The 20,733-nt window shown below is 40.8% G+C and overlaps 1 protein-coding gene across 1 annotated transcript; it reads right to left on the bottom strand.

Annotated features, from left to right (window-relative positions):
• Positions 1-34: 34 nt before the first annotated feature.
• On the bottom strand, positions 35-19,926 carry jakmip1 (janus kinase and microtubule interacting protein 1). The gene is made up of 23 exons (XM_026329966.1): positions 19,532-19,926; positions 13,225-13,516; positions 12,543-12,875; positions 11,726-11,887; positions 10,406-10,618; positions 9,865-9,978; positions 9,469-9,615; positions 9,098-9,268; positions 8,385-8,444; positions 7,009-7,137; positions 6,692-6,820; positions 6,353-6,436; positions 5,443-5,505; positions 4,803-4,901; positions 3,780-3,881; positions 3,634-3,687; positions 3,460-3,525; positions 3,247-3,315; positions 2,929-3,006; positions 1,758-1,967; positions 542-607; positions 256-332; positions 35-167 (listed from the first exon to the last, which is right to left on the bottom strand). The coding sequence occupies exons 2-22, from the start codon at positions 13,378-13,380 to the stop codon at positions 282-284; spliced, it is 2,556 nt and encodes an 851-aa protein (XP_026185751.1). The 5' UTR covers positions 13,381-13,516; positions 19,532-19,926; the 3' UTR covers positions 35-167; positions 256-281.
• Positions 19,927-20,733: the final 807 nt, after the last annotated feature.

Here is a 20,733-nt window from a genome sequence, read left to right as displayed (position 1 = left end):
TATAGTTATTAATTACATTTTCAAACATGTTTGCATTCCAGTAAGGGTCTTCTGCAAAAGTGCACATTTATCAAAAAGGCCATAGGGTTTTCGTGAGCTGTCTACAAATGCATAAAAAACAATTAGATTTTGTTTCATCCATCCTTGCCTCCGCAGCACATTGACACCTGAGAAAAAGAAAAACATTACCCCTTTAACATTATTTATATATTATTATGCTAAACACTGATATAATACAATAAATACATTTCGTACCTGATGTGGGTTCATGGTCACTTTCATTAAGGCCAAAGAATAAATGCTAAAGAGAAAAACAAAAAGAGGAACAAAAACTAAAGGAACAGAGGGGTTTGATCAGCAGGTGAAAAAAGGGAGAGGGGGGAAAAAAGGGTGTTAAAGTTTATAAAACAATTCACAGCACCAGTACACAGAAGTACTCTTGCCTATCTTTGCCAGGTCAGGTGATGGCTCACATTTCTTCTTATAGCCATATCAAAAGGCTTTATAATAAAAATAAAATATATAACACTTGAATATGTACCTTTTCCTCTATTTCCTTTATTTGTCTCTTTTGCAAGTCAATCCTGTCCTCCAACTCTCTAATTCTCTGCAAGGTAAGACAGAAGTGGTTAGGTGGTCAAAATGTTATAAAATATAAAAGTCAAAACATCTGGTCACAATCATTCCTTTATATGTGCAAAACTGTTGTTAAACAGTTACTAAAACGCCAAGACGACTATTACTGTATATACTCTTTCCCATCACCCCCCTGTCTCTATGGTAGCTGTAGGAATGAGCTGCCATGGCAACCAACGGAGTAGGGGACTGCATCTTTAAGACTTTTTAAATCTGAGCAGCTTGTTCACTATTCACTATTCACACTATTCTTTCATCCTACTAACACATTATCTTAAAACAGCTCTGCTGTTGCCTACAAAAACAATGAAACATACACATTCATATGCAAACACAATAAGACATATTATGTACACAGATTTATTCATGTGCATCTAAAACTGGCCTTTGGCTAAGGCTAAACTTGTACACTGATCAATTATTAAAATAGCAAAAGAATTACAGCAAACTGGGGAAGTGTTTAAATAAAAGCCCAACTAAATGAATGAGAAACTATTTTTAGTGGATTTTAAAGTGAGAAGATGCAGAATTTCAGAAATTTTAATTCTTAGATAAATCACGTGAGGCCTAATAAATATTAAAGTGGTTCACTTAAATCTTGATTTCTGGCATAAACAGCAGATTAGCTATACAAATACAGTCCTTTATCTTCACCATTAGTAACTTTAAATGTATCTTTGGTTAGTTTGCACTTAATGAGTAGCCGATTAATAATGTGCGGTAATAAGTGTTCTCTGGTTAGAAGTGATAGTTAGTAAGTTAGAGCTTAACTGAAGCTCAGTGAAGCTTGAGGTGCTGTGGTTGTTGATGTAGTCAATGAAAACAAGCCAAGGGTGTAAAATTACTGTGAGGGCTGCAGAGTGGAGGGATAGTCAAGGTGTGGGAGTTATTCAGATCACAGTGATATTTACACACCGACACACACGCAGCCACAAACTCATTCTCTCTCCACTTGTATATATGCACTTACAGGTTGAGCTACAGGTAACACACACAGGGATACTGCATCTTTTTCGTAACACCAGAGGTCTGGTGGGGTCAGACAATTCAGACAGGTACCAGGGGTCAGACTGAGGGTGGGCAGGATTCAGTAACCTGACTGGATTCATTATAAGCCTTACCTGCTGGGCCTGCTGTAGGAGCTCCATGCGCTCCTGTAAGATCTGACTGTCATACTGCCGGCTCTGCCGGAGAATCTGACGCCGCAGCTTGTCCACAGCTAGCCTCAGCTCCTCCCTCTGCCTGTCTGTCAGCGACTCAGCCACCGCCCGGCATGCTGGCTGCTCCTGCTGCAGAGCGCTATACAGCGTGGCCTCCAGCTCCTCGATCCTCTGCACAGCCACCCACATACACACAGAGGTACACAAACACACACAGACATGCACATGCACATGCAGAAACACACAGGCATGCACAAGCACACCCATGGAGGAACTCACACAGACAGACAAACACAACACACACACACATACACACACCACTGTGACCATGGCAGATACGGGGAACACTGTTTCACTTTATATTGGGGCTTATTTAGACTTGACTTTCACATGGTAATGTCATGCTCAGAACACAAACTGTGTTTTTGGTCTCAGTTTCTACGAGGTACGGTAGATTTCACAGCTCCCTGACTCAAGCAAAGTCACCATGTAAAAACCAGGCTTCACCAACACAATATAAAGTGGAACCATAAACATAAATCAACACTAAAAGTGAACAAATTAAAGTGTTACAATTATATCGAGTTTTCACTTCTGTTACTTGGTTATAGCCAAAGTATTTGGTGCTAACGAACTGTAAAATTGTATTAAACTCATTCTGTCTAGAATTTTTCCTCAGCTTCACTAGGTGTCCACTTCAAACAAGTTAGTGTACACAGTACATTCATAAAGGAATAATATCTTTCTATTACTTTAAGAGAAAATAATTAAGTATTTGGCCTTCTAGGAAGATAGAAAAAAAGAATCAGGGCAATAAACAAGAAGCCAAAATACCCCTGATGGTTTACACAATTTAGACTTCATTGATAAAAGATGCAGTATCCCGACACATTGTGACAAAATTTACCTTCACGGAGCATTCATGATGTTTAATGGGCTCTCAAATGTATATGTGTCATGCAGAAATGACAATGTTGCACCCCTGCATTCCTAAATCATAATATCTTGAGAAATAATGCCTGGTAGACAACCTCATCAATGGTGGAATAAATAAAAATTTAGGTGAAGTTTGTCTATTAGGGAGGCAATCTTTAATCTGAACAGGGACTGCTAGCGGCTCCAGGGGCTGTACCATGTAGGCCTGGTCCAAGGCCTGCTTCCTATAGTCCAACTCCTCCTCCAAGAATCCTTTCTGCTTACTGAACAGCTCCTGCAACAAGATGTGACATAGTGTAATATAACTGAAAGGCAGAGTACTCTGAAAACAGTGAGAGCTACATTTTACAGTCTGAATGGGGATTTCGACATGAAGGCAGCAGAAAAAATTAGCAGATGCCAAATTTGTTTTGTTTTCATAACTTTGAAAATCAATGATATCTGCATCTGATACCACTTAAGATAGTTCATATATTTGAAGACTGTGTGCACTAATAGTAAATTCATTTTTCACCTTGTCATTTTCCAGGTCAATCATCTTCTGTGTAAGAGCGGCCTCTGTGTTATTTATTTGCTTCAACCACTGTAGTATGAGGATTGGAACAAAATAGGAAAGATGAGGGATAAGTGCACTTTTAGAAAATGACAGAAATGTAGAGCTAAAGGATTTCAGTGTGCACCCACTGCATGTCAGTAAAAGTAGATATCTAAGAGGCCTTCCACTGACCTTTTCACACAGAGAGATCACCGTCCCTGCCTGGATCACAGCTACCTGCTCCTCATTTCGGAGATTCTACAGAAATTACAGCAGACAGAAAGGGTTATCAAAAATTACAAGAACCTGAGATCAAAAATGTATGTTCCAGTAGGCATTGTATTCTAACATTGTGATGTAACTCACCCCGTTATCCCCCAGGATATCCAGTTTCTTCATCAGCTCAGGAATAATTACATCCTGCACAGACATCAAAATTCTGATGTCACATTGAGTGTGTGTATGAAAGCTCCTTAAAGGAAAAATGTCTGGGTTTGTTATTGTGTTTTTACCTTGACTCCCTCCTGGTGGCAGTATATCTGCAGGGCACTGCTGCTGTTCTCAGGGAATGCTGACATGTGGAGACTGAGAGCAGGAGATCTGCGCTCCCTCTCCTAAAGGGAGAACATTTTGTTACAACTCACATACAGATATCTGAAAGCATCATCTGACATACAGTAATGTAAAAGTTTATCATCGTGTACTAGTGGTGGTGAGCACCGAGACATAAACATGAATGACAGATACTGAATGTAAATGACGTTCACACAAAGTGAGATGGGAGTAAATGGGGGATGTACTTACACGATACGGAAAACATGGGTAAGATCTGCCAAACTAATGGAGGTGGAAACCCATAGGTTTGAACAGAAAAACCAGACCAAACCAACAGGGAGAGTGAAAACGCATGCTGAAACTCAAAACTGTCCACATTTAGATCCGACTGTTAACTGAGTGATCAGAACAGTAAAATCAATGAATATCACATGACTATGAGGAACCATGATGCTATTATTTAAATTCTAAACAGTATTAGTACACAGTAACACATTTCAAACTGCATAAATGTTTTTGGATACTTTCTCCAGAATATAAAAAGCTTAAATAGTAGAGATAAAAGTAATTGAATAATAGAAATTCTCAAATTACAATATGCCATTATGCTCTCTTTAATTGTCCTTTAACCTCATGTGTCACCATACAAAACAAACAAAATGTAGGACGTGCAAGGAAAAATTGGACAAAATGAACAAACATGGGAATGAATGAACTTAAATACATTTTTATTCAATTAAAAATTATATCCATCTTAAACAGAACATTTTTCGTAAAAAAAAAAATATACCAGTTCAATGGAAGGGATTGTTCACACAGCTGCCATGCAAAACAAGGAAACACAGAGGAGGACTCAAGTGTGTATAAGTAAACAGTATGTGTGTCTGTCTGGTGAGTCACTGTATATAGGTCTTGAGTCTGGAGCTGAGATTGCTGTTGTCATTTCCTGGTGACAGTTTTATGTTGGTACACTCTCTTACTTCCAGTTCCAGCACCCTGAATTCCAGCAGCTCATTTTGGTCCCGAGCGTCCTGAACCTCAGCCTGCAGCCGTGATTCCGCCTGCTGCAATGCACATATCTACACACACATGCACGCACATGCGCACGCATACACACATTTGTTACATAAGTATAATGGTGTAGCATCATTTATGAGGCATTATGAATATAATAATGAACTCCCTGTAACAATTAGAATTTTTTATGTTTTATAGCTGGGGCAGACTTGCTCCAACTTTCACTATTTCAAATCCAGAGTAAAACCTTCCGTGTTCATACTATTTCTTACTGAACCTCCAGCACTCAGTTTTCCACCTTGCACTTATATCTTCACTGATTTTGTTACTATTTTTTAAAATTTCATTTAAACTGGCTTCTTACATCTTAAATGGAATTTGAAATGCCATACAAAGCTTATATTTAATGTTGACTACTAAAAGCACAGTGAATTGCTTTTCTGTATGAAATGTATTCTACAAATAAACAAACAGCTGTATTTAAGCAAAGTTAAGTCTAGAATGATGCTACTCTGCCTACTGTGCCATACAATATACTGATACAGTGACTGCATTGCCAATAAAGTTATGCATAAAAAGTGAGTACAGGGTAATAGAATCTACCTTCTCGTGGAGTTCCTGGTTGGCCCTGAGCAAGTACTGCTTCTCCTCTACCCACTTTGAGTCCTGCCATAACAACCAAACACAACATCAGCAGGAAACAACATTGGTAGGAACCAGAGGAAAGAGACCATCCCTGACAACATGGCCTAATGTTAAACAGCTGTCAGAAACACGATCAGCCACCACTAAACCTTCGGGTCACACATGAGGACTGTGTACTGTGTTTCCAAATGTCACATGCAAATGCAACAGACACAGACAGGAACAGAGTGGCGGTAACACAAGTTTATTGATCAGAGAAATAAGGCCGACTCCTGAGATAACAGAGGCAAAGGATCTGAATTCACAGTCATCAAGTGTTCACAGTAACAGGAGGACCAGAATGCAGTTTCAGGTGCAGGACGTCAGCCATAATTAAGAGCAGGATCGAGCCACAGGCAACATGCAGTACACATACACTAACACAAATAAATGAGGAAATTATGAGGTGCCGTTACTATGCATTGTCAGCTTTTCTTTCAATATACTTTGTTTCTTATTATCTACACATGCATTGGTTTGGCTGAGTTCTCAAACCACTTAAGTTAACATAAACTCTGTGTTTTCATATTCAGATGAGAAATTATTGGACCAATATTAATCTATCCATAGCTGAAAGTGGTTTAAGCCTCCTCTTCGAGGCTGACAACAAAGAAAGACCTGACGAGAAACACATCCAACAACAGGAAGGACAGAGGGTAAGGCAGAGCATGCAAGCACAGAGCTGTGCAGGAATGTGATGTCACAGGATTCTGCGGCAGACCTGGTCAGCAAAGCGCCAGACCAGGAGCATAGCAGCCAGACAGACATGCAGGAGGGCCAGTGAGAGCAGGACCAGAGAGTTCCTGTCCCCTTCCCTTGTCTTTGTTACCTGTCCCCTCTCAGCCAGGGCCTTCTCCAGGTCCACAATCTTTGCCTGGCAGCTGCTGAGCTCTGACTGCAGCTGCTCACGTGTCTGTGGGAGGGAGATCAGCCATCAGGGACCAGGATTAATATCAGCCAGACAATAGATGAAAACAGAGTCTGAAAACTTTACCAGGTACTACTGGTAAACAGGTGAACTGTAAACTCCAAGACTCTTAGATATGGACTTTGTCTTAATTCCTATGTTACATGTAGGTGTGGTTTGTTGCAAAGTTGTAAAGACAATAAGGTTGGGAGCTGCTGGAGCAATGATACAGGCCATATAGGGACTAAAAGTGATACAAACCCTGGCTTCCCTCTCAGCATCCAGAGAGCCTCCAGTCTGCTCTTGCAGGAGGGCGTAGGCCCGTTGAAGTGCTTGGTACTCTCTGGTGAGCTGACGGAAACGAAACTCTGACTCCTCACGGGAAACACTCTGTGATTAATGGAAGGCACACAAACCTTTAATTTATTTGTAAACCCATTTCATATTCAGTCAATTATTTCTAACAATGTGCGCTGACTGTCCTGTCAGTCATTTCACTATTCATCCAGTGCATAAATATTGGTGTTGAAGCAATATATGGTGTATCTTCTGTCACTACAGATAAGTGAATTTCTTACCTCTTCCAAATCCTCCTCTGGAGTTGCAGGTGTGCGGTCAGTGAGGTCAGTGTTATAAGAGGTGAGGGAGGAGGTCTCGGAGTCTATTGACTCCTCATCAAATCCAAAATACGTCTCCACAACATGCCTCTGCAGACAGCAGAAGCGGTAGAGACTGTTACACAGTGGTAAATCACACCCACACCCAAAATACGTCTGATGTCGCTGATTCTAAAGAAAGCCAGCTTGCATTTTTGGAACACAGTGGAACTTATATAACACCTGACTCATGGTAGAATACTTCAATTTGAATGCAACATCCCCCTAAATGCTACATGTGTGGTTACCTTTTCAAAATAGATTGTTCTTTCCATTTACCAACATTTTGTCTAAAACTTGTCAAAACTAGTCACTGTTGTTAATATCAGTTTGAGCAAATCAGATTATATCAGATCAAGTCTGTACATGTTTCTGTACTTTCATGACATTAACTTGTCCAAACCCCCACTGAGTCCTTACCATCATGTTTATAAGTCATCTCCTGGCAACCCGAGAAGTAGAGGCAGACCAGGGCACACAGGCAAATGAAGGAAGACAAGTAGAGGATAAGAAGGATGTATTCTGTCATTTTGCTACGACACCAAAAACACCCACACTAAACTAGGAAGAATCTTTCTACTCCGACTTCTGACTACATCAGCTGATCTATACAAAAGCACAACTGCTTTCTGTTGCACTCCCACACAAAATGGAAAAGGAGCCAACAAAGGTGTCTGGTAACAATCAATCTACTCCAACAGAAAAAGCAAAAGGTCTTGTCTTCTAGATTATATAATCTGTTTCTGCAATAAATCCTAAAAAAGAGACAAATTTCCAGGTGCAATCCCAGAAGTTACAGCTTTTGTGCCCAACGCTGTGTCGACCTCGCCAAGGTGACAAACTGGCTCCAGCAGGAGAACGGCGGAAAAAAATTGCATGTCTTGCATGTACAGGCTCCTCCTTCTCCTCCTAGCAACAATATAGACTCTAAAAGGTCCCCTGATGTAATAACCCAAAGATGCACACTCAAACGTGCATGTGTGTGGATGCGTACGCGTGCACACACATGCGCATTACATCAATTATTTTTTTCCAAACACAATCACGCCACCAAATTAGATAGCATCACCCCCTTCCACTATTTAATCACATAGAGATAAGCAAAGACACGTACGGCTGAGCACAAATTCAGCTTGGTTCATGCAGTGCGCTTAGCGTGATGCTCCCAGCTGTGAGGGATACTGTCATTATGGTCTCCTGAGCCCAATTAAACCCAAACACAGTACTTAAGGATCAGTCAACCACAGATAAGATAGTAGCTTGCTCTCACGCTGAGTTTTTTTTAAAAGGAATCTTACTTTTGACACTTTGAGAGGTTTCCTCCTGTTCTTTCTGCTCATCACCAATCGATCACGTTCCTAAAGACAAACACATCAGATTCACATCTCAAAACCTATTTCTAGTAATGACAACACAAAAAATGACAACACAAGAAAATGAAAATCAAGCTGTGCTGTTTACCTAGACAAAGTGGTAATAGTGGATTGCAAACAATACAATCATAGGAATAAAGCATGTAGGATGAAGCTACACATAAAAAGGGACTAACAGACTGTGATGAGCTGTGAAGGTATAACAAAGTGTGGGAGGGTAAAAACAGGCGAAGCTGAATAAACAAGATGTCACATTTTCTTAAGTCAATAATACATTCCACCATACACAACTAAGGCTCCTGCAAATATGCAGCTTATTCCTCTAATGCAGAAATACGGATGGAAATCTTATTATCACTGTAGATGTAATTTATAAAATACTGACATACTGCATATATTATATTGTGATGTAATACGTATTCTGGAAAATCTACTGAACATTCATCAAACTGTAAAATGTCTGTAGGAAAGAACTTTATATTGTCTAAACAACATGTAACATTATGTAATGTCAAGAAAAAATGTGAGGTATCATTTAAGAATCATGTCTAAAGGAAACAGTAAAAAATTAGAAGTTATTGATTTCATGACCAAATACAAAATGCATCTAACCCTGGTGGTCTGAGCAAAATCCTGACCTGCGTGAGCTCATCAATGATCCCACGCTGTTCAGCAACTTGCAGCTTGAGGAACTCCACTTCTTGCTCCTCGTGGGCGTGGCTTAGATCTGTCAGGGAGCTTGGCCGCTTCAGCTGTGGTTGAATGGATTGTTGCTGTGAGGGTGGCCGAGAGGTGGAGGCCTTTTCCTTCTGAGGGAGGCAGCGAGAGAGGAAAAACTAAGGTTGCAGAGAGAATTATTTCATGCTTTTCCTCTAATCACCAGTAGAGGTCCCGCATCCTTTTTGATGAAAGTGACAGCAAAGTAAGGTAACACAATCACTCTTCCTTTACCAGTATTTGAACTTTGAGAAGAGGCAGAAAACAGAGAGCAGAAGTAAATGCCTCTTACCATCTCGGCATTCTCTCGGCTCAGGTTCTTGAGTTTCTCCTCCATGCGCTGTAGAGTTTGCAAGAGGTCATCATTCTTCTTGGACAGCCGCTTGTTCTTCTCAAACATGGGCTTCATTTGGCTCTCTGCTTCTCGCACCCGCTTCAACTAGACAGAGGAAGGAAACAGAGAGGGACAAAAGTAACCTTAAGTCATGGCTCGCCATTTCAGCATGAAAGGCAACATCAAGGATGGAGAGGTAGAAAATAAAATGTTTTAATACACAACTCATTGGCATGTTTCATAGGCACTTATGTTAATGTTTTTTTTATGTGTATATATAGATACAATATTTGTGTGAGTATTTGCATGCCTATAATCACTGCATGTATGTACTTCTGCACGTGTGTTCCTCACTAGTTCATTCCTCTCATCAGCCAGCAGAGCATTTCTGTCCTCAAGTTTCCTGATGACTGAGTGGAGCTCCGCAATCTTCAGCTGGAACCTCCTCATGTCACGTTCCTCTACCTCCTGTTGAGCAGGGGGGACAGGAGAGGAGGAGGCAGACAAAAACTAAAAAAGGGAGAACATGCATGCAGGCAGGTAACAGAGGTGGATGGGAAAGAGGAGTTGACTGAATGAAAGATGAGATGACATTTCACATTGCTATTGTGTATACCTTGCAGTAATACACAAGATTTACCAGCAATGTATGTGCTGTATGTAAAAATATTTGACTGAATGTACTGATATGCAATACTGTTGTACCCATCCAATGTGACGTTTTCCTTGTAAAGAGGAAAAATCCTGCCAACCTTCAAAAATCGTAACAAGAAACAATCTTGGTTTGGATTCGCTTAATGAAAATGATCACATTCAACCATGTGTTAAAACATGTAACACAAAATCCAGCGATGTGGTTTAGGTTTTTTTTTATTCGTTTTGTGCCTGTGTATACCTGGTTGTTAAGCAGATCTGTGTTGTCCCCCAGCCCAGGCATAGCTTCTCTCTTTGGGCTGCCATGATTGTGTCTCTCAGCCTCTCGTACCTGGCCCAGCTGTTCATCCAAGGCTTCCTTTTGCAGCTGAAGCTTCTGGGCATAGCCGGCCTGCACCCCAAGCTCTCTCTCCAGGGCGCACACCACTCGGTCCTTTGCCTTTAACTCATCCATCTATAAGAATGATGGAAAGATGATGACTGAGTAAGACAATTATACAATATCCCAGTTACAACGCACCATAGTACTGAAATTATTTACAACAAATTATAATATTCAGTACAGGCATTCCTGAGATGTTTCATTTCTTCTGTTGGTATAATACAGTTCTCAACCTCGGGTACACCACTGATCACACCTTTAGTCTAACAAGTCACATGTGCTAATGCCAAAAAGAGAATAACACAGTGTTTTAGCTTCCAGCTCTATTTAATTCATGAACCCTCGTTCTTTCTCTGGATTCTCACAACATCTGACAAATAAAGTCAACTTCTACTTCCTTTGCTAATTTATTTTACTCCCTGGTATTTCTTGCAGCTACGCTTTATTCTCTCAACACTACCTAAAAATATTGTCTTCTTGCTCAAACATTCCTTTCCAAACAATAAATCTGTTGATCTATTATTGTAGCTTTGTTGTATGTATTAGGGTTAATGAGTAACGGTAGCAGGTATAAAAACTTTATTTTGTAGATAAGCACCACATGGTGATTTATGCTAAGGTAGTGCAGCAATTACCCTCTAACCTTCATGTCATATCAGGGTGATAAACACTGAGCTGGAAGTGAATTTGAGCAGAATGACAACAGACTCTGAAAAACAGTGGGGGATAATTCAACATGGTCAGAATAGACAAGGATTGTAAAAATAACTGCTGCTAAGGAGTCACTGAGGAATAGCAACATATGCTTAAGCTCTGTCTCTGTCGTTTCATTTTATATAATATGGACGCATGTTTTATAGTTTAACTAAGGAAAGTTTGTTTTGATGGACACTGTGTCATTGTCTCAATCAAATCTGATCAAAAGACAAATACGTGGCCCCAATGAAGCAGATTAGTTCATTTGTCAGTATTAAAGACTTATAAATAATAACTTAAGAGTGTGACTGTAGTCAAATGTTTAAAGTTTGAGAAATATCAGATGAGTAAATAAAAGACATCTCGGACCAATTGTGTCACCATTAAGAGTGTTTTTAGGCAATATTATTATTATAATATTAGTCTTTATCTTCCAATCTTATAAGATTTATTTAGTGTCTTCCCAGCAGCATGTGCTCTCACCAGTCTGCGAATGTCTTTCTCACAGTCCCGTTTGATACGGTGCACCTCATCCTGGTGCTGCTGGTAGGCTGTGCGGAGATCTGCTGCTTTCGCTTTATCGGCTTGCAGAGCATTGGCCAGTGCCTCCTCAGCCTGCTTCCTGGCTGTCTTCTGTTCCTGGATCTAAATGACCACATACACACATGACAACATTATTAAACACAAAACCAAAGCAACGAAGGCAGCAACACTCACACATTTCTACACGCATCATCCTCTCCTCATCCATCCTTTCCCATTAAACAGCTGTAATAACAGATGCCCTGTTTGCCTGAAAAGGCTACAGTGAAACAATAGCTTGGCAAGAGTCTTTTCCACCCTGCTTCCTGTTTTTCAGCAGCAAATTTACAAAGGTTTACATAGTCCCACACCAACACTCAATGCAGACACACAAACACACAGAGTGCATACACATGTGTGCTCACATAATGGTTTCAGGATGCCAACTTTCCATAAAACAACAATGTTTTTCTAACAATTACATACAGCGCTCTCAGAATATATTCAAGTCCTCAGTATTTGTCCTATTTTGTGAAGTAACAGTCTAAATACAAAGAAACAGCAAGAAAGCCACCACAATGCCAATATAGAAATGCTTTAGAAACGGTGTCCAATAGCTGTGCTGCACTCACAAGAAGTAAAGGTTTAAGGAATCTTTGGCTTAGCTCAACTTTATGAAAAACAGAGCATAACATATTCGGCATAAAAGCAATATTTGGTTTAACCCACAGGATGTAACATCAAGACATTACTGTCAACCATTTACATTACTACAAACCTCCTGCTGTAGCTTTAGCCTTTCCCCATCAAAAGCTCTCCTGGCCTCCTCCCGTGCCTCTCCAAGAAGGGCATTTTTGAGTTTGTCAGCTGCTCCATCTCTCAGTGCATTTACAAGCCCCTGCAGCCTCTGCACCTCAACATCACGGATCTTGATGGCCCGGGCCAGTTCGACTTCATGCTGCCGTGCCAGAGCCTCACGGGCAGCCGCTATCTCACGTAACTTTTCTTCATGGAGTTTGGCTCGCAGGTCAGTGAGCGCAACAGCATGTTTGTGCTGCTCAAGTTCCCGAGCCTGTCGCTGCTCCTGGAGTCGCTCACGGAGCTTACATACCTGGGAACGCAAGAGATTATGCCATTACAGTTGGACAAGTCATAATCATGCATACTACAATACAATCACCGTTATTACAGCACCTGTTATAAATATTAATTCTTTAGAAATGTGCATGCACTGAATATTAGGTGTAACTACAGATAATTTTGCAGATGTTGATGTTTGATGTAGATGTGTGTAAATGTAAACCTGCATCAATAAGTAAGTTTCTAAATTATTCTTTAAAACTAAGCACAATCTTAGTCTTATGCTTCAATTAACCTCTTTACGGTCATTGTCAACAGTTTGGTTTTTTTTGGTTTTTTTTTAAAACAAGCTCTCCATCTCTTCTTATCTTTCCCCTTACCTTGCTCCTTTCCTGCTGCATCTCAACTTGGATGTCCATGAGTTTGCCCCTCAGCTCCTCGTTGGTAGCTTGCACCGAGTCAGCCATCACCTCTGATTTCTCTGGCTTCCTTCCCTTCTTAAGGGGTGGTGCCACCGGAGGTGTGGTTGATGACATAGCACTCTGGTGCACACCTGACACACCTGAGTGCCAGGTGTGGCAAAACGGAGGAGAGAGTCAGTTGCTACTGCTCCTCCCTGAAAGGTCCTGCATCATCATGTCGTTGTCAAGTCTACATCATTGCTAGAGGAGGCTGAGACAAACATAAGGGGAAAGAAAAGATGGCAAAACTGTGAGTCAGTATTAAAACCTGGGCTACACAAAACTGTTTTGCAAAACACTCTTTTGAAACAAGCCACATAGTGCACTCCAGCCTGGAAAACAGACTATTTTGTGGCTAAAAATTATACTCCCCGCTGTCACCCTTTTCTTTATAACATAAATACACAGGCCATTTATCATCATCCTATTCTGGTCCCTAGGGTGTACTTTCAAGCTGCACAGTGCATGAAAATGTATCTGGCCACCACAGTTATGGTCCCTGGACTGTAACATCTCACTGAACCCTTCTGTCTTTGTGGAAAACAACAAATTCCTCCTTAGGTTTGATAAGTCCACCTTTTCAGAGATCCCATATTCTGTTCATGTCCTGGAAATATAAAGACAAAAAGCAGAGTCTGATTATTGTAGTTCATTTAAACCTTATCTCTTAACTGCAAATTCCCTGAAAACGAAGCCCCTGCACTAATGGAGTTTAAGAGAAGCCTCCTTGGAAAAAGTGAGCTAGAAATCTTGGCTTCACTTTTTGCTCTTCTTTGATCAGTCTCTTCTACCACCTCATTTTTGTCTTTACACCTTCTGAACATGAATTAAATTTCTGTTTCAAATAGACTGATCTGATTGATTTTGTCTTGACTCCATGGTCCAAGTGGCTGTAGACGGCAGGCATCTCGTCTGCCATGTGATCCCTGCACTTTATCCATCAATGTAGTTGAAGATTTTTCTCTCTCATGTTTCCCTTTCCATGCAGACAGAAAGTAGCTGCTCACACTTTTCCTGGTTATAAGAGTCCATGTAAAAACAATATCATTGATATGCAATGATATGAACTGAGCTAAGGAGCGACATCCAATTAAACCACACAAACCACAGCAAATACAAGAGGATTAAAATTAATGATTATTTTAATCTCTACTCCTCCTCCTTTTACTCAGGCAGGCTGCAGTTGTGTTAGTAGGTGCATCTTTTGGCATGTTGTATTGTAGATGTGTCAGAATGACACACATTCACTGATCTGAAAGTGGACTCTTCTAATCTCTTCCAAATTGTAACCCAGTAACCTCCCAGTCTATCTGCTGACTATTAAATAAATAATGCAACGATCAGGGAGCTGAAGCATTAAGACCACGGGCGCTTCCATCTTCTTCTACACACATTACCAAACAGTCATACAACATACACAGATGGCAGCGATAGTTACCAAGGCAACCCAGTTGCTCTCAAAAACTCTATTCCTCTCATAGCAAAGGATGATGGGAAGGAGGAGTCTCATGGCCAATGTGAAACACACAAAGCTATGGTTCACAAAAACACACAGTCAACTGCATAGTATAGAGGCTCCATGTTTGAAAAACACGTACATGCGCACATGATTTTGTTATCAGGCCTCCATCTCTGAGCTGAGGTTGACTGAGAGACAGAAATGCCATGATGCTTTAGGGCAAAGGCGCTTTCTTCCACATGGATTTTTACAGAGCATGCACAGTCAAATGCAGTGGGGAAGCGAGAGAAAAGGGAAGAGAGAAAGAATGAAGCATTTAAGAGAAAGGCAGAGAAGACATTCTCTAACATCCCTAACCCCCACTGGGATGGTGATGTTACTGAGCAGAGACACTCAGTGAGCTCTCACTCGTTCACAGAGGCAGAAACAGAGAGAGGGAGACAGATCATTCACACACTGACACAAGCAAACATTATCTTAAAGAGTCCTAAGCAGAACAAATAGGAACAGATACAGATGACACCCATTATTAACAAACATGCATTCATTTACAGTTAGTCAACAAAAGGAGGATGAGTACTGAATTTTGCTTATACTATTTACAGTAACACCAATGTTTTCTGTATACTCTTTTGAGCATGTTGATACATGCCTATACCATTATCAGAGACCAGGTGTAACCAAACATAAATGGCTGAGAGGCATGATGGATGGGTTCACTGGTTTTTCTTCATAGGGGAAGGAGGCGTGGATGCTCATCCTGCCAACATCTGGATGTAAAATAGTGATCTGGTGCTCATCATATTTACACATTTGCCTTCACATATTTTCAGTTAAATGTATAATAATATACATTTCACATGCAAAAAGACCCAAATTTTGCCTGAGATGAATGTGGATAGAGGAGGAAACATAATATACCATCAACTATGATCAATTCCCACAAAGACGACTGAAGCCCTATGTTCCCAAACTAATAGTCAAACGGTACTTCTGAAAGTTTATGGTTCATGGAAGGCCAGGAATGTTAAATGGGCACCGAGAACCTAACAAGCACCTTTAATGTTCAGGTAAAGCAGAACAAAAAGCAAACAAAAGCCAGCACAGGTCACAGACCTTAAATTACATCATCCACTCCAAGGGTAAACAGTGAGTCTAGCTTACAGTATATTCTGCTGGATAGTCTCAAAGGGCAAACAACTCTTTCAGCAGCCTAATTTTCACCATACCATTTTAACCATTTACTACAATACTATCCCATATTCCTATCAATCATTTCACTGTTCAAGAGATATATAAGCTGACAGAAGAAACAAGTGATGGGGAAATTCTGCAGCTACCAACAAGGTATGTACATTTAAACTAAATGTTTCTTGAGAAATAAACCCGGGACTTTGGGGTGCACTGAAAAAGTCAGGGTTGCCAATGTGCCACTGGCTGATGTTGTAATCTTAATCCTTTCAAAACAGGCTGAACAAAGTGTCACAAACATGTAGTTTCTGCCTCAGGAAATCCCTCATTCTTTACTCTGAGTGAAAGGATGGGCCTGTATAGGGTTACAACAGAACACTGGTTAGTGGCTGTTCCTGATTTTACATTTTAGTGGACATGATGAAATGTAGAGTGTGAAAAGTATATTTATTACTTTAAAAATCACTATTTTTGTCATCAAAATCAGCCATGAACTGTAAAACAGGTGCCTGAAGTGACATATTTTTACAGTAGGAGACTGCTTTGATCAGTTGAAACAAGACGCTTTTACAGAAAAATATCCACCTACCAGGTGGCAATAAAACCTATTTTCTATTACAATGTCAAGCACTTTTGGAGGCAATGTTCCTAAAACCTTCTTATTATTTGTTATGTCATTTTACAACATAATTTAGTGACCTGCCAATAGAACTGGTTTTTTCCATTTTTTTTCTAAAAGGCCAAGGATGCCGTTATTAGGCTATTGTCATTACTGATCAGCCTTATCTACAGATTGTTGTCTCTTTGTAAAACACGCACATAATGATTTCTCAGTAACCTTTTTATTCAAGAATCTAAAACACAAAGAAAGTCAGAGATATGTTCCTTACTGTAAAACGGGGGATTAATGTGTTGTCATAAATGTATTTTATTCTTGTCGATTGCTCCTTCAACTAACCATTCCAGTTCTAGCTGCTTGTATCGTCTTATGAAAACCAACTTACTTGTGACACACTTCAGTCGTTTTCTCTGCGACTATCTGATATGTCATACCTCCAAGTCTGTTAATTCAATCATCCATTTAAGTGGTGGTGAAATAAGGATTAGCATTAGTGCAACAACACTGAAAAACCAAGTCCACAGAGAAATATGTCATTGTTTTAATTGGCTGTGTTGCGGAGGCATATCTCCATCATTGTAAGCACACACAGACTTCACAAAAATCATAATGCATATTACAATTGTCACTAACTGACTACAAAAATTTTCATTGTAAAAAAAAAAACTATTTAGAAAACATTGGATTTTACATTTACTATAGTAATTTTTTACCTTTTATGTTTGCATGGATATTATATAAAAATATACAGTAATACTCTCAAATATGAATATTTCTTTAGCGGATTTACTACTGTAGGGATAAATAAAATACACAGTATTGGGTAGACAAACGTCTGCAATGAACACAAGCTTTTAACACACTTACAGATGGACCTCTTCAAGGCTAGACAGACCACACATGTAGCCTACAGTGTGTCAAACATTAACTCGTCTTATGTGAGACATGCAGGCCCAATAAATACATAAAAGACATGCAAATAAGAGCTCAAATATAGACTGCTTACTTCCCTGTCCAAGTAATGAAACAACAGGGTGTGGACACAAAGATATAATACTCCTGTTTATACTGCCCATTTGTTGCTTTATAGGATTAGATATGACCACACGCAAACAAAACGTCCCACTGTAGACAGTCAGAACAGGTTTTGGCCACACTCCAAACATCCCTGCACACGCACGCGCACACACACACACACTCAGCAGCCTCTAGATAGACTGGAGACACTGCACAGATCCCACTGAGAGGCTGTGTAACCCAGCCAAATGCAAAAGTGAAGTGTATGACCTAAAAACTACTATGACAGCAGAATGCCTACAGGTTACTGACCCCAATGACTAGTCAACCCAAACAAACAAACAAGTCTCTCTTTCACTTTGTGTCACACACACACCGTCAGTTCTGCAAATGACTAGTTGTATTGCTTAGGCTAACGGGCAACACCTAGTTTAGATACTCTAGTCATTCATTGCTGAAAGCACTTTGTGCCTTTAGTCTGTGCATGTACATCTATGCAAACACATGAATTTGGACTGATAGGTGCATCTAGGTGTGTTACCAGTCATAGACTCTGCTTAGATAACAATGTCATAGCACATCAGTCTGGTTGCTGATTATCCTTTGGCTTACACATAAAGATTAATACACAGTACAATACAGACCTTTATTATGTTTCACCACCCTGCATTCAAAATATAAGACAAACCACCTTCATAAATCATCACAGAAGGGCCATAAGGTAGTGAAGCAGAGCAACAGGGATACACTTGTGGGTGTAGCCCACACGGATTATCCTCATACCAGTCAGTCAGGCAGGGGTATGACAGGATTATGAAGGAAGAATAAGTCTGATAAATTCAGGCAAAGGAGGAGGAGGAAACTGGGGTGAGGAGGAAAACAGAGTGGCACGAAGTTTGAATGTCAGCATTAGTAAATGTTACACCAAAGAGAGCAGGCTCAGCTAAGGTAAGAAAAGGCCAAACTTTAAATTAATATTAGCTGACCCAGTGACCATGTATTTTTATCACATTTATAGTTTTGCTCCACTATGAGAACTCTCCAACACACACAGTGAGAACCAAAGCATGCATCAGTTTTTTTGCAGCATGCCATGAGCAGGCTGATCAAACACAAGTGAGTGTGTAACAGATGTTGGCTGTCCACCGGGGCAGATTTACGAGCCTCCGGAGCTGCCTGCTACAGCAGCACAGCTCTTATGACAGAGTCCCCCGCAAGCGAGCACAGCGGACGGGTTAGGGTGCACGCATGGCAGAGGTCTGCTTCGGTAAAAAGGATATGTGCTCTAGATCGGATGGCTTAATGCGATGTGGCCAGCTCTCTAATGAGCTGTCAAATGGCAGATTAAAGGGTAGAGTGCTGCCGGGGGCTGCTGCGCGCTATCACACTGGTGACAGCCTGCCTGTCCGGCTTGCCAACCACACCCCACGGCGACATCCAGAGGCTGCTGCAGCATCCTCCGGACGCAGAGGTCCGGATGCCCTTGCACTCAGGTTGCTGAACAGTCTAATGTCTTAAAGTTTCTGCATGAACCACTGTCATGTCACATTTCCACTACTCTGCAGACTAACGTGGTGGTGGCCCATATTCCACCAGTGGCCTGGTTTACCCTGTAGGACGGAAAGGAGACCTCGGTCGCGTAACGTCTCAGATAAAGGAGGAAGACACTAAAATATCGGAATATTTATCACTCCTGTTGGGTTTAACACTGTCACCAGGTTTCATACTTCCTCTGCGGTTAGAATGCAGTCGTCACAAAGATGCAGTCTGCAGCCTAAACACAAAAATTCACACAGCTCTGTGGGTCGATATGAGGCTTAATGACACTCACTAGAACCAAAAGTCGAAAACCCAGATGCGTTGAGACCACGTCGGCCGTGTGCGTGCGTTACTGCACCGCAGCCAGAAGTTGTCTATCCCGTCAGACCGAATAAACTCACCTGAAATGGAGGTCCGGTGCTGACAAGCTGCCTGGGGTTGAAGCGCCGCTGCCTTAAGTCGCTTCACATCCAGGAAGAGAGGCTGTGCGTCGGTGTGGAGGGCTGGGTAACTCACCGCCCCATGCAAACGGCGACCAGGCGCAACTTCAGTCCTCCCACAGTCTCCAGCAATTAGCCACCACAAGTTGGATTTCCACTAACGCTGAGCTCCGTAGCTGCAGACCCGGCTCAGTCCCTCCAGGCTTCTCCTCCTCGCCGCGCGCCGCACGTTGACATTTTCCTCCACGCCCACACATACACATACGCACGCACGCGCACGCACGCGAGAGAATGCACGAGCAACGTCATTCCTTCTCTTACATTTTATACACACGAGAGAGAGAAAAAAAATAATTAAATAAATAAATAGAAATGGTTTCGACGTGGGAAAAAAAATCCGTGCGGGCGTCGCCGGTAGCGTGATAGAAGCGCGACACCTGACTGCGTGTTCAAGAATGACACCGCGCGCGTTAAATGCGTGGACACGCTGACGGTGCGGGAGAAACGTGCGTCGTCAGTGCGTAAGGTGGCACAGACAGAAACGGCAACATAAGAAGACCCCTCGGTTCCTCTTATGTGTTTTTAAATGTATTTCTATTAGTGTTTGATACTGTTACAGCAAGATCACTGTGAAGTGGGTTCAACTCAAGAAAAAGAAAAAGGAAAAGACTGAACCAAAACATTCCTGTTTGTTAATTAAGATTCCTATAAATATTAACAAAATATTGTGAAGATTCTTGTCATAAATGATATCTTTCTGAGACTAAAGATGTAACATCTTGTTTTTTGCCTAATAAAGTCATTTTTTTATTATTTCTACAAACATTAGTTTGGAAATAATGAGTTTAATTTGTTTTTAAAATGGTATTAGTGTAACTTTACACTATACAGACAGAGAGAGAGATAGAAAGGGACTTATGAACATGTATTAGTTGCATTAACATTATTAAGTCAACAAATAATGTCTTTTATTTATTTGTCTTACAGCCCATGTTATTAGCATTCCAGTAGCTTGTATTGTATTGTAATCTTGTTTTTGTTTACCTGATAATGATGAGGATGATAATTACTGTTACATATTTACACAAGAGCCACTGTACGTCTTAGCCAGACATCATTGTAAAAATTGGTCGCGCTTTATTAGTGATGGTGATGCTTCAATT

Source organism: Mastacembelus armatus, chromosome 10 (assembly GCF_900324485.2).
Source record: "Mastacembelus armatus chromosome 10, fMasArm1.2, whole genome shotgun sequence".
Lineage (NCBI taxonomy): Eukaryota > Metazoa > Chordata > Actinopteri > Synbranchiformes > Mastacembelidae > Mastacembelus > Mastacembelus armatus.
This window is presented reverse-complemented; position numbering and strand designations above follow the sequence as displayed.